This window comes from Lates calcarifer, linkage group LG23 (genome assembly GCF_001640805.2).
Source record: "Lates calcarifer isolate ASB-BC8 linkage group LG23, TLL_Latcal_v3, whole genome shotgun sequence".
NCBI lineage: Eukaryota > Metazoa > Chordata > Actinopteri > Centropomidae > Lates > Lates calcarifer.
In genome coordinates this window covers 7,380,291-7,394,301 of record NC_066855.1, presented here as the reverse complement: position 1 = coordinate 7,394,301, position 14,011 = coordinate 7,380,291, and the positions used below count along the sequence as shown (strand labels likewise).

The 14,011-nt window shown below is 42.5% G+C and overlaps 2 protein-coding genes across 4 annotated transcripts in view; one reads left to right on the top strand and one right to left on the bottom strand.

Moving 5' to 3' along the window:
• Positions 1-82: 82 nt before the first annotated feature.
• rhbdl1 (rhomboid, veinlet-like 1 (Drosophila)) overlaps positions 83-14,011 on the top strand; it is a 54,264-nt gene continuing 40,335 nt past the window's right edge. For 2 of the 3 annotated variants that reach the window (XM_018681801.2, XM_018681800.2), the window contains exon 1: positions 13,392-13,901. In XM_018681801.2, coding sequence (XP_018537317.1) covers positions 13,863-13,901 — 39 coding nt within the window. In that variant the 5' untranslated portion in view covers positions 13,392-13,862. Of the gene's footprint in view, positions 240-330; positions 441-9,973; positions 10,100-13,391; positions 13,902-14,011 lie in introns of those variants that run through there. The other variant, XM_051066184.1, reaches the window with a different exon arrangement.
• LOC108886775 (histone H1.0-B) lies at positions 1,293-2,684 on the bottom strand. The gene has a single exon (XM_018681803.2). The coding sequence runs from the start codon at positions 2,426-2,428 to the stop codon at positions 1,841-1,843; it is 588 nt and encodes a 195-aa protein (XP_018537319.1). The 5' UTR covers positions 2,429-2,684; the 3' UTR covers positions 1,293-1,840.

Sequence of the window (14,011 nt, the reverse complement as noted above, 5' to 3'; positions counted from 1 at the left end):
TACTGTGGTAAAATGAGTTTGATTCAGTTTTGTTCTATTGACTTTTTGATTGGAGTATAAGTCATTTTATCCATGCTACATCATATTGAGATAGTATTTAGTCATACTGTTAAAATTTCTGTTATATGTTGAAGCAACAGCCATTTCTGCCCCTTCATAGCATTTCAGTGCAAGAACAGCATGCCAAAGCAAGTCTGGATGCTCCTCTTTGATCCTTCAGCCTGAAGCTGTTTAACGAGGTCAGTTTGATGCTCTTACACTTGTCTATAATGACAATAATAATTAACAGTGTGTAGAAAGTAAATTGTACTTAATCTTGACTTTCATCAGTTTGACTCCAGTCAGTCTGTTGCTGGCATCCCGGTCCCAACGAGTGAGTGCAGTGAAGAGGAGTTGCCTGTTCCTGCAAGTCACCACAAGATGGCAGTGTTGCACGTCAGGTGAGAGGCAGGACAGTAAGAAATGGGTGTGTCTGAAGAGGTACCTCATCACTCCTGAGGAGCCACTCAGCGTGGACGCTGGGATTTTGAGTGTAGTTGAGGAACAACGGGGGTGGAGATAACAATTAAGTTCTTTGTATTCAGGTTAGATTTTTATTGTATATTGTGATGTTTAAACATTTCCGGACGATTTCCCAGCATTGTGTTCACCACTGTCCTATTCCTTTTAGGGACTTTATCTGTGTGCAATTTCCCAGAGGGAATTTCTATGCATTTTTGTTTTATTTGTAGCAGTGAAGGGCGATCCAAAGCCGTGGTTTGCCTCCCAAATTAGTCGTTAAAGCAGTTATAAGGTAATTCGAAGTGCATGATTCTAGTTATTGTTGTTACCTGATGATATTTAGCTCTCACTGCTCAACACGTGGCGGCTGTTATACCCATTTCATAGTAGCTATAACTTAAAAGGCATTTAAATTCTAGATATTATCACTTTATATATTAAAATGCCACTCTGGCTTTTTGTGCTACACAAGTGTTTATCAGATTCTCTGCGACAGAACACTGTATTATGTCTTTGGAGCCTCCATCAGTGGGCTTTGTCTGCAGCATCCTGGCGCACAATAACTGATCCCGTGTAGCGGACTAGAGAGCTTTGTATGTCTCAATAATGCGTATGGAAAACGTAAGAGATCGTGATTATTGCTCTGCAGTGACAGATTATCTTTAGGCGTATTAATCTTTGATATATTCAGTAATCCCTATCGTCCGCTTCACCCATGTGCTACCCCTTCACCAAGCATTGGTTACGCACGCGTAAAATGCGCGCAAAAATAAGTTGACAAAAACATTCAGTAGAAGATGACAAAGGTTTATTGAGTTGCAGTATAAACAGTCTTTAAAAGTGACTGAACACAGTGAGATGTTTTATATTATGAGTCGTTTGAAGATGAGGAAATATACAGGATGGAGCTTGAATGACAACTACAGAGCCTTTAGGAGAATCTTGCTGACGTCCACTGCCTATGGTCTGTACATTGTAAAGGCTCAACAATGCTCACAATTGAAACATTTGTACTTTCAGTCTGACCCCGTGCACTAACAACTAACTCATTAGTTTGACTGTATGAACCTTTTTTTCCCTTTCAGCAAGACCCTTGATTAGCTTATATGTATCCAAGGATCAGACAGAAATTAACATTATTATTATTAATAATATTATTATTAACGCCAAATAAAAATGCTCACAATTGTTTCTACAGCATCTTCTGGCTATAGTGCAATGGAGAGAAAACTACTGGTAAAAACAGCATAAGTTTGCATGATACCTTACAAAAATAATACATATACGAAAACAGTTCCTTCAGTATTTACAGTGACTTTGTCTCTCTGTTATTGTCCTTTTACTTCTTTTTTGCTGTTTTTGCTGCCTTTTTGGGTGTCTTTGCCTTGGGCTTGGCTGCCTTCTTTGCTGGTTTTGCCTTGGGCTTGGCTGCCTTGGTTTTCTTAGCTGGTGCCTTTTTGGCTTTCGTTGGCGTCGCCTTTTTCGCGACCCTTTTCACTTTCTTCACGGCTGCTTTCTTGGGTTTTTCCGGCGTCTTGGACACCTTCTTGGGTTTGGCCGCCTTCTTGGGTTTGGTGGGCTTCGCCGCTTTCTTTGGTTTGGCAGACACCGCCACCTTGGTTGACTTTTTGGAGTCCTCGGGTTTGGTCAGCCTGAAGGATCCGGACGCACCGATGCCTTTGGTGTGGCGCAGCATCCCGGATGCCACCAGCCTCTTCAGGGCCATTTTAATCTGCACATCGGCATTGTCGCCCACCTTGTAGTTCTTCCTCACGTACTTCTGGATGGACTGCCGGGACGCTCCACTCCGGCTGGCATCGTGAACGATGGCCGCTTTAATCATCTCAGAGTACTTGGGATGAGAGGCAGGTTTCTTGGGCTTGGATGCCTTTTTGGCTTTGGCTGGAGCTGCTGACGTCTCTGCCATGGTGACTTTGTTTTAACTAAGTTAACAAAAAAAGTCCTGGAGATGTAATTTCACCCCGGTCAGCTGGTACAGCGGAGCGTCAGAAACAGCAAAATATGCACACGGCCAGAAATAAAACTCTTCCCGATAAAGTCCGAGCTGGCAGACAATGCCTCACTTTATGCTCCGTAAAAAATAAAAATGTTATTATATTTGTCCACACAAAGTGTCGCGTCAGTACACGGGAACACTTAAGTGTCTTATTCCACAGGCGCTTCAGTGAGCCTATGAAGCCTATCTGCGGACGTGATTGAGAACAGCAACTGCCAGCAGCTGATCTAGCGGACTCCATGGAACTGGCGCCGTCCTGTTTGTGTTTCTTCATCCTCCAACTCCCGTCAAATATAAAAACCACGGCGGAGTTCTGATCCACAAAACCTTATGGGCTGATAGCAGAGATATTGGGCTTCACGGGGACACGCCGGTTCTCCTTCGTCCGCGCCGGCGAACAACTTTTATTCCAGGAAAACCCGCTGGAAGTAACGCGTGCCGCGAACAATTTTGCACAATTCGCGTTAAATTGACCCAAACAGACGGAACCTGGGGCCGAATCACCCAATGCATATCGACATTGAATCTATGCTCAAACGGATGCACGCGGTTTGATCAGTGCAGGATTCCGTTTTTGCTTTTAATACATCGATACATTTTCCCAACTAACACAGTCCGGCCATTGACTTTGAGTGACGTGGTCGAGATTATTTGCTGTTAAACCTCCTATAAATTAAATGTCACTGTATCTAACTTACAGGTGACACTTGGGATGATAATATGGGTTTATATGCGTTGTAATACGGAGGGTGGGTTTACTGTGTTTGCTGTTTTTTGGACAGAATTGGTTATAACTGTCACTATGGCAGTCGCCTCTCGAGCTCCATTGTCAGGAAAGTTGCCAACACCTCCAAAGATCAGGGATTCTGATACCGGGTCGTAAAATTGATCCTTATATTTCGGACAGGGGTACAAGTAGCTGCTGTGTGACCAGGTGTGAGTCCAGCTGCGGGGGGGACCGCAGCCGAAACCAAAGTCCTTCAGTATAGGGCGCAGTGATGGCTTTCTTTTGTTCAGTAACTGGCGCATCAGACCACAGTCAATAACAGATTTGACATTTGGTTTTCCTCAGTCATATAGGGGTCTGTGGTGCCGATCCAAAGCAACAAAAACCTCCAAAATAACAAACTTTATAATGATTCTCCTGGATTATTTCTTATTCTAATATCAGGTCTGATGTCCCTCCCTGCAACGCCATTTTGATTCCTATATGAAAGTCACAGCCACTGGAGTAGTGTTTTCCCCCGACTTTTGTGGCTTGGTTATCTGAGTTATATGACACTGTTTTTGGTTATTAATCAGATTTCTATCATCACCTACATCAGACTCAAAGCCAGCGCCGGACAATCAGGCTGTTTGGCAGTGAGTTGGTCCTCTACAGTGAAGACTACAGTAGGATACTGCCCATTTTCAAGCAATGAAGTGCCCACTGTTGTTCAAATAACATTAATCCCACTTATTATACTCTGTCTCACCTGTCTGTTTTCTATATTGTAACCGATTAATAATGCAAATAAGCAAAATGAAGTTAGATTTAGTGAGAAAAATATCAGAGCCTCTGTCCCTCTGTCTCCACCTGTCCTTACAGTGAGTTGATGACTTGAGTGGTTTGGGGTTTTTTTGGCGTGTGTGTGCGTGTGTTTTAACAAGAGGGGTGGGTGAGTTAGTGGGTTAGCGAGCAAGGAGGGATTGAATGAGTGAAAATGAGGAGGGAGAGAGAGAGAGACAGGAGAGGGAGGGAGGGTGACAGAGTGGGTGAATGAGTGATTTTTTTTTTCATGTGGCACAGTTGAGCTGAAGAGGGAGGGAGTAGATGAAAGGGTGAGTTGGTGGATGGGTGAGGAGAGAGGGAGGGAGACAGAGGATTGCTTATATCAAACAGCATTTAGGCTATAGTGTGCAGCACAAGTGCATGAAAGAAGGAGGGGGTGTAGATATATGAAAGGGTGAGGAAGTGAATGGGTGAGGAGGGGAGGTAAGAGGAGCTAGAGTGGCCAAGTGACTATAAATATTTATATGGCGCAACTGAATGAGTGAGTAAAAGAGGGGGAAGATAATTAGGCTTTGCAGTGCGCTGTTTATATGCTCATACACAGTAATGGCTCTATAATAACATGAACAGCATGTCTATTGTTTGCGACTCCTGTTCGGTCCAAGTGTAGCAGGAATAGCTTTCGGATTGTTTTGGTATTTTTTGGGAGTACACAGGGTACGGGTCCGTTGTTTTTGTCACCGATTGCCCGGAGTGATGTGTTTTTGTCTTCGGCCGCTTGTGCCCCATTTAGGAAGCGGTGCTGAAAAGCAGCAGCCAAACACTGACCCCCACCCCCCACCCCCCGGTTAGACCACTCCCTTCATCCGCCGACAGAGGGACGTCCTCCACACTGACTACTGGACCTCCCGAGCCCTGCTCCACTCACAATATCAAAGTAATTATCAGTATAATGAGATGGAACTTGACGACCAGTACATTTCATTATTCCGCCAGCAGTGATCCTGTTTTATAGGCAGATGCTAATTGGGCATAATTTACAGCGATCCAGTGGTTGGGCTTGAATTGTCCCAGCCAGAATTATATAGCATCGCTGTGTTTGTTTTTAAGCTCAGTGTCTTTGTGCTGCGGATAACGCTGAGACTATTAGTCGATTAATCAGTTAGTCAAGAGGCAGAAAATAAATCTGCACGAATTTTGATGATCACTTAATCATTTAAGTAAATTTCCAAGCACAAATACCAAATATTTTATGAAATGTTTACTGCTTTGTTGTTGTCTGTTTTTACAGTAGTTTTAATACTTTGGGGTTTTACGCTGTTGGTTTCACAAAAGAAGCAATTTGATGATGTTACCTTTGCCTCAAATTTCAGTGGCCTTTTTTTTCCTACAATTTTCGTCGGTTTAGATCAAGATATTAATCAAAAAACAATCAGCATTAATGAAAATAAATCAGTAATTGCAGCCTTAGGTGTGGAAATGTGATAGTGACTCTAAACTGAACTTACAGTTTATTTTTTAATTATTTGATTCATTTGTTATTGTTTGTTATTGTTGTACAAAAATGTCTCAATGGAGTAGTATTGGTAGAAGTGGTATCCCTCTTTTTTGGTGTATATGCAGTTGTTTATTTCTGCTGCCAAAACACTGGAATCAGCCCTCTCAGTTTTATCTTAAGTCATGCCAGTGTCTGAGGTGCAAATATATTCAGCTTACATAATGCAAACCTGGAGCCTGGTTTATTTGTTAGAAGATGGAGAGAGTCGAGTGGGAGTTATATTACACATGTATTTACAGAGGACAGCTACACCATGGTGTCAGGAGTGTTTTAGCGTTGCGCCTCTAAATTTATCAGATGCCAGTTTGTAATTTTAGCAGCCTTAAAACCCTCTCAAGTCTTGTCCTGCCTCTGGCCCAGAGTATACTGGGTAACATCACCCACTGCGTTTTCACTGCTGAAGGCCTCAGTGTGCTTGGTATCAGGGCTGTGGATCAGTTGTCAAAGGGTCCAACAGTATCCAGCACATTATCACATTGTGTTGGGTTAAAAGGATTCTTTCTGAGTTGCTTTAATCTGTTGAGTGTGGTCGTTTACTCTGGCTTTAAAAGTCAGATAAAGTTAAATTAAATCACATGTTTTTTATTTACTCAGGTGGCAAGAAAAGAAGGTCTGAAAACCGGTTTGGATTAGATCATTTCTTTTTTTATCTATGAATCCTCAGGTTTTCTTACACTTTTATAATAACATCTCACAAGAGATTTTACTGATTCTTTGCACAAGGTTTTCAAGCAGCAAGTGTCATTTTTCCTATTGCACATTTTACTCAAAAAACATTGGTCAAAAGTCATCATTATTAACATGAATTAGTAACAAACAGAATAAATACTTTAAGTGCTAATCCTCAAATATGTTTGCTCATCAGATGTGTTGCATATATTTTATTTCTACATACACTGTATGTTTTTATAGAGATAGCTCTTTGATGAACTGAGTGTGGATCCAAGACGAGCAAATGACCTTCAATCAATGAAGAATAAGCAAAACAAGGGGAAACACTTTGACTAGAATCACATATACATTTGATTTCAATTTTGAGTTTGAGATTGTAAACAGTGTTATTCTTTTACACTCTTAAATTTATCAGACCCCTTTGGCCTATTGCTGTTTAATTTGACAGTCAAAGATTTAAAAAAAAGCAAAACAAATCTCCGATACAAAGTCACTGCATATGAGGATATACCCTGCAGTGTGCTGCTCCTGACTAGCAAAATGAAACATGACAAATTGAACGCTTTGTCATTTTTTCTGTAATGTTTGTAATGTTTTCTTTGTTTTTAATTTCAGAGGAAATGTGAGTCATTCCAGCTGTAGGCTGAGTGTGTGATGGGAAAATCCCACTTGGATTCATAAAGTAAAATAGCTTCACACAACATGATAAAAAAACAGATAAACATAACTTGAAAATAAAGAGGATGTGGCAAAGATGTGAAATGTCTGCCAGTAATGTAATTTAGCAGAAGGCAAATTGATTTGTGTAGTTCTTAATCACAGTTACAGTCTCAAAGGACTTCACTACAATTACAGTTATGAAAACAAATGACAACAGCACCTCCTAAATTCCTTTAAAAAATTATATAGTTTTAGCCCACATCTCCAAGTTTATTTCCATGTAATACACCAAATGTGGTTTTACTAATCTATACTGACTCACACCATCATGTGCATGTGACGAGGTGTGAAACTGGTTCTACCCTAGTAGATTTGTTCTGGTGAAACTCAGACAGGAAAGAGAGAAACATGTGTAGAGGTATAGTTTATAAATGGCCAAAAATATGGGGGAAAAAAAGGTTTTCCATCTTTCATTTTCAAGATACATCTACTTTGTTTACACTCAGCCTTAAGATATACATGCATTTATCGTCAGTATATCCCAATGCGCAGTTTTAAAATGTCCAGTTGTGGTCTTACCCTGGACATCGTTTAGTTCAGTTGCCCTTTGCTGTGCCACAGATAAAACTGCTCATGTCTCGGTGATTAGACCTGCACTAAACTAACGGAGTGCCATGTTGAGACAACAGAAAGTGAGAATGAGGCTTTGACACACTGGTGGTTTAAATACATTTGCCCTCAGGCCAGCTGTGGTGTGAGTGTGCTCTGTGGAGGTGGTGTGTGTTGTGTGCGCGTTTGGCTTTTGACAGTTGTGACAACACTTGGATGTTGGAGCAGGTGTCAACGGCCAAGTGCTGCGCTGACTGCTGCTGCATCCAAGCCAACAGAGGCCCATCAGTTTGCCCCGCGCTGAGGCACTCTTTGTGAATGTCTTACTGTTCTCACTCCAAAGCAGCCTCCCTCATGTCAGTATGTAGAGCAGGTAACTATTTCCACAATGTCAGCTGTCAAACCACCTCTCTTACATGACAGGCCTCTCGTTGGACACAGTCTGTCAGAGCACCTGTGAGCTGTCAGTCAAACCAGCAGAGATGACTCTATAACAGGAGCTATTGTGAGCTATTGTCTCTCATGCTACAAGATGACACAGCATTTTAGTTGAATGGTGAAAGGTGTGGGTTTTTTTTTTTTTAAACAGAGGTGCTCCGCTGAAAGAAATTCAAGCAACCAATTGTCAGTCTGTATTGTAAATAAACTAGCATTATTACATGTGCTATTACTACTAATAAATCAAGAATGCAGAGTTGTAAAACTACATATCCAGTACATTATTTCCAGGCTATTTGAACCCACTCATGATTACAAGCTATCACATCTGATTTGACACTGATACATTGCTCTTGAAGAATGCTACATTTAGCCCTAATCCTGACCTTAACCCTTGCCCCTTTAATACTCGAAGACTTAGGTACATGAGTAACACAAGCTGTTGCAACAGGCTCCCACTCGACCATTACCATTTAGCAAATTTAGATTTCAGCATAATTGTGTTATTGCTTTTTTTTCTTTTTCTTTTTTTTAAATTGAAGCTGTAAAACTGCCCTTAGTCTTTTGAACCCAACAATCTTTTCATGCACAGGCTTCTCTGTCTTCTACCTTGTGTTCTTTTAATATGTCAAAACCTCCCACAAAAACTGACAGACAATGATTGAAATTGTTTCTATGTGTTGTTCCTTTGCTCCCTGTATACTTTTTTTTAAGCGCAAGTTTTTAAGAGCACTGGCTAAAGTATTTTGCCCAGAGTCCCCTCACATACTGGTGACTACTTCTGGTGTAAGCTGATTTCACCAACAGAGGGCAGTCGCAGCTTAAAGACAAGTAATTAATTCTGTAATTTGCAATCAATATAATCTCAGACTTGGCTGAAATGTAATTAGTGTTGCTATAAAAAGTGAAGGGTATATAATGTGATAAACATTTATGTTAGGTAGTGATAGTGAAAACAGTACAGTAAATGCAGGCAGTAAAGGCATGAGGTTATGTTGTTGATACACAGTTTGTTATATTCTAAACATGGTCTTAATGAAAGTATGGTAATGACGAGCTGTGATTATTTCAGGTTAATTCACGTGGTGTGTTGTGTGTGGTTTGTCAGCACTCCTTGGATACTCTGTGGTTTGTTTACATGGATGTCTGCCAACAGTGCTGCCCTCAGTTTAGGATGCAGCTGCAGGTTTAGACAGCAGAGGTCTCCCCTCGCTTCAGCCAGACTGCTGTGACTCACAAGCCTACCAGAAGAAGCTTCTCAGGAATCCTGAACTCAACCAGATGTGACACTGTGATACTATACTGAGAGAAAGATCTGTCGCTGAATGAGATGTGAATATTGCAGAGAAGGGGCTGGAAGAGTGGCTCCCCTATGAATTCATATCTTGGCAGAGTTTATAGAATTTGTAATTCATCTCTTCTTTATTAATTTTCCCTTTCCCTCCCCCTTTCCCCTTAATTATCACCCCTTTTCAACCTCTTTCCTCTAACTCCCTCCTTTCCCTCCGTTGCTTCTTCCGTTTTACGTCCCTGAGAGACTTTCTAAATGGAGCAGTTTGGACTAAAACTGTGTCACTCATTGACCTGATTCATTTTTCTGCCATTTTTCGTGGTGCGGGTGATTCCCTCTATTGCACAATCACTACTGCTTGTGACATTCAGCGATGAGTGTGAAGCACCGTCTATTTTAATTCACATGATTAGTGGAGGCTAACAGAAATCCCCCTGAACAACTTGTCTTTGTAATTTATAAAAGATTAGGACGGCTAAGAGAACAATAGAGCTGCACTGTAATGCTGTGATCCTGCACATTGACAGTATGCTGAGTGTTAATTGTATTTTATAGACTAGAACCAGTAGGGTGATAGTAGGGTGCTTTCATCCCTCCAGCTCTCAATTTTGTGGCCAGGTCTTGAATAGTTGAAATTTTATTCCTCTATTATTTAGCTTTTAGACTGAATCTCTTCTCCCTGAATTGCTCTTTCAATTCAGTTAACTCTTTTAACTTTCTGTTCCTCTTTTTCAGGGTGGTAGATGGCTGGAATGTTTCCCAGCATACGCCAGACAACTCTCCATCTCACCTGGATATCCACACAGAGACATCCTCAGATGCCTATGTGGCTGTTCCACCTCAACAACCTGACTTCATGAGGTAATTTCTGGTTTTCGCTTTCTGTCACGCAACTTATATTCTTGGTTCTTGCTAGGGTGGTATACACTTCTGAATATAAGGTTTAGCAACATACATGAAAGCTCAGCATGCACACTTTGTAGCATGTCTATGTGTAAGATATTGATTTGTTGCATCAGATGGTACCCAGCTTTCATGAGTTTATAAGACATTCAAAAAGAGAAGATTTCAAAAGATGTTTTACCTCTCCATCTCTCTAATCTGTCTTAGCTGCTATTTTCTATAATTTTTTTCTGGATCTGCCCCTGACTTGTTAAAAAATAAAGGAAAATTTAAATGTGCTTTAGCTGGAGTTTACTGTGAAGCAGACATGCTATCAGCTATATAGATTCTGTGCAGCCTTTTGTCAGATCAGAAATTAACATTGCAGTAACCTTATTTTGTAGTGGTTAACTAAAATTACAGACTGAGAAACAGGACTGAATTTTGTCTAGGTTCAAAGGGGACTAAATAGAGATTTTTCTGTTTCAGTGTGCCAGAAATAAAAGATGAACCATCATTTAATCCTTGCTTAAACTTAATCTTGATTTGTGCAACCCACCCTTGAGCTATAAAGTTGGTTTGAGTAGCTTATTGTGCACATAGACAAATCTCCACACTCTGCCTACACATACAGTATGTGGTATATGTAAGAAGCTTGCTCTAAAATTAGACATGCGTTCTTCCTGCTAAAATCCTAATAAAGCCTGTGTATAATTAAGACACATTGAATCCAGACCTTTAAGGCGTGCATTTATCGCTCCCTCTTACCACCCATTTCACTGACAGAAACTCAGCTATTCTCACCCTGACACAATAAATAAACACCTGCCTTATGGACCTCGAGGTCATTAAGCTGGTGAGGAAGAGTGCGGGCTGTTGGTCTAATTAATGCGCGTTTCTGCCTCCCTGAAAGGCCTTGTTATTCTCTCCCCTCGCTCTCACGCAAGAGGCTAGGCCAGCGTTTTGTCTGCCGCTCTCAGGCCTTGTTGAGGAGGAGCAGGCTGCCTGATGTTTGTCCCACCGCCTGCATCCATCCACTGGGGGGGGTGAATAGAACATGAAGGGTTTAGTCAGGCTCAAGAGAGACCATTCAGCTGGGGACGCTTCAGGCAGCACAGACAGTATTTCACTGGAGGCTTATCTCGCTCCATCAGTCATCTGTGTAATGTCACTGGGTGGCAGTGTAATGGAAACAATAACACTGGCGTGACCCTTGGTGGGGCTGTGAGTCTAGTTGGCATGTTGTTCATATATTTGAGAATGTTGTTTACCTGCTTCTGGTGCTATTTTTGCTCCATCGAGGCCATTTGTGCCTTTTCATTTGATCTGATTGAATACTGCTTCATTGGCTTTCTTATAATAGAGTCAAGGTGTTGTGTTGTTGTTGTTATCCATACAGTCCATGCACTTATTCTACAGTCACAGCTGCAATAACCTCATCCTTTTGTTCAGTTTTCTAACATGGCGCCTTACTATTTTCTAAAGAGAGTTTTCTGCTTCATTTTCTTACTGCCCTTGATTTTTTTTTTTAGTTTATGGTACTTGTCTATCATTGTTTGATGGGAGTCCTTTGAGGTTACCAAGGCAACAGTTGAATCCAGTTTCATTTTGGCTGTTATTTCAATCTGTCTCATTTATTGCAGTTTGCAAATCCTCCAGCAGTGACCTTATAATTAGATTCGTCTTATTCATGCTCACAACTACAGCTTATTGGAGACAAATTAATTCCTAACATTGATTAGTAGTTGAACAAAGAACCCCACAGAGTGACTTCAGTCCTCCCTCACAGAAAGTGAGGACTCAGAACTCAGACTTGGAGGGTCATTATTAAGGTTTTGTTTAAACAGGAGTGTGTCAGATGGGTGTAATGGAAGGTGACAAGGAAAGTCTGGGAGCTCTGCCACGTTCAAGGTGGCTTAGGCCCAATCCATTAGTACAAATATCGGCAGTTATCTGTGGCTTCATATAGTCAGCAGCCTGAGTTTGAGCCAATAAAGCAGAAGACACATTGCTGTGATGAGTAGGTCCAGATATTTAAAAAAATTCTCAGATTGAGGAGGATTTACAAGCCTTCTCTCTTAATAAGACAATGAAAGTCCAAACATCTGGTGCAATCATGGCACTTAAACAGGCAGAGGCAGTGTTTGTCACAGAGCCAGAGGCTGAGTTACACTGTTGGTGGTAAATCTCGCAGGAAACAGTGCAGAGGACTAGAAAACACCCTGCCTCAACCATGATCTGTCAGCTGAAGTCGTCACCAGGTCACAAACCAGGCGACGTCTTCAGCCACGATTAGCTCCTGGGGCATTTAAGGCTGTTTCATATTTTGTTTGATTTTTGATTTTTTCGGGGTTTTTTACGAGTCAAGATTTACGTCCCCTTGCTGCCCCCCCTCACCCGCCTCATCGCCATTGTCCTGAGGAGGAGGGGTCACTGCGGATTTGTGCAGAAAGGAATCACCTTTTAAAGGGGATCTCAATAAAAAAAAACTCAAGCAGCAGACGCTGCCTGCTGCCCACATTAGCAGTAACAAGTTGCTTTTCATCATTCGTATGTTCTGACCTTTGTGCGCTGTTCCCTTGCCATGGCAGTCTCTTTATTATGCACCAGATTAACATAAAAAGAGTCTTTGTTCTGGCATTACTTATAATGAACTATTGTATTGAGGATTCTGGTCTTGTGTTATTGTCGTAGTGGTATTCATTTGAGCTCACTGGAGGATCAGTGAGCCATCCAAATAGTCTAATTCAATTTTATGTTTGGGCTTGTGTGGTGGGGGTGGGAGTATGCTTGATTGTGCAGCAGTGCATGCAATGTGCTAATGTGCCAATGGATATAACTAGCACAGAGATGTAAAGGATGCATAGCAAGTTTCCAGTGGTGTTGATGTCATTAGTCATATTATTTTGTCTTTCATGCCATTCATCCTCTTTGTGTTGTGTAACCCTGAAATTAACACAATCATAACATGGCTAGGATTTTACCATATGCCTGTGTATCAGTCGCTTTTGTCTTGTTTACAGTGTGTGGGTTTGTGTGTGTGTGCCTGTCAGTAACAGACCAGACGTGTGCGTGGGGGGGCCTGTGCCAGTAGTAAGCGCAAAGCCGCAGTGGAGCCCATCCCCTGCTCCCTCCCTGAGACGCCTTACTTGTAGCAAGGAGAGGAGCCGCAGCCCCTGGCCACTCCTTCCCCTCCTGCAATTGGAAGACCGAGGCCACCTCCCTCCCCTTCCTCATTGGTATGCAGGCGGCGCAGTGTGTGTATGAGGAGAGGGAAGAGAGAGAGAGAGGTAGCAGTCAGTGCAATGGGATAGAGGAGAGCGAGGAGGAGGAGGAGGAGGAGAGTGAATGAGAGCTGCTGGATCTGCCTTGCCTGCATGCCTGCCTGTCGTCTTGCTGAAGCTGGGTTTACCACCACGCTGCACTGGCACAGAGCAGAGTCACGGCCCGTTTGCACCACCACCGCCGCTGCCATCCACACTCTCAGCACCGGCTCTTACTCCAGTGACGCCACCAACGAGGAAAAAACCAGGGACCGAGCTCGCCGGGCTTTCTCCATCTTCAAGGGGGGGACGCAGCAGCTACGAAGGGGCCTGACGCTACAATTTAGGCACCAGCTGCTACCTCAACCAAATCCCCCCTCCACCTTATCCCATCCTTACCAACACCACCACCACTCCTCTTTCTTGCTCCTCCCTATGCCCTTGTCCTCGGCGGCTCCTCTCACCTCCCTGGCTAGTATATGGATAGAAGCTCCCTGTTTCAGCTCATACAAGAGCAGGTAAGCAAGCGAGACAGGCAGCGGCAGGGGTTTCTATGGTTACAGGGCTCCTGGCCACCTCGCCGTCTATCTAGGGATAGAGAGAGACGACGTGGAGGCTGGGGTGGGGT

Excerpts from the sequence above, each read along its gene's own strand:
- LOC108886775 (XM_018681803.2), bottom strand. The coding sequence starts at position 2,428 with ATGGCAGAGACGTCAGCAGCTCCAGCCAAAGCCAAAAAGGCATCCAAG.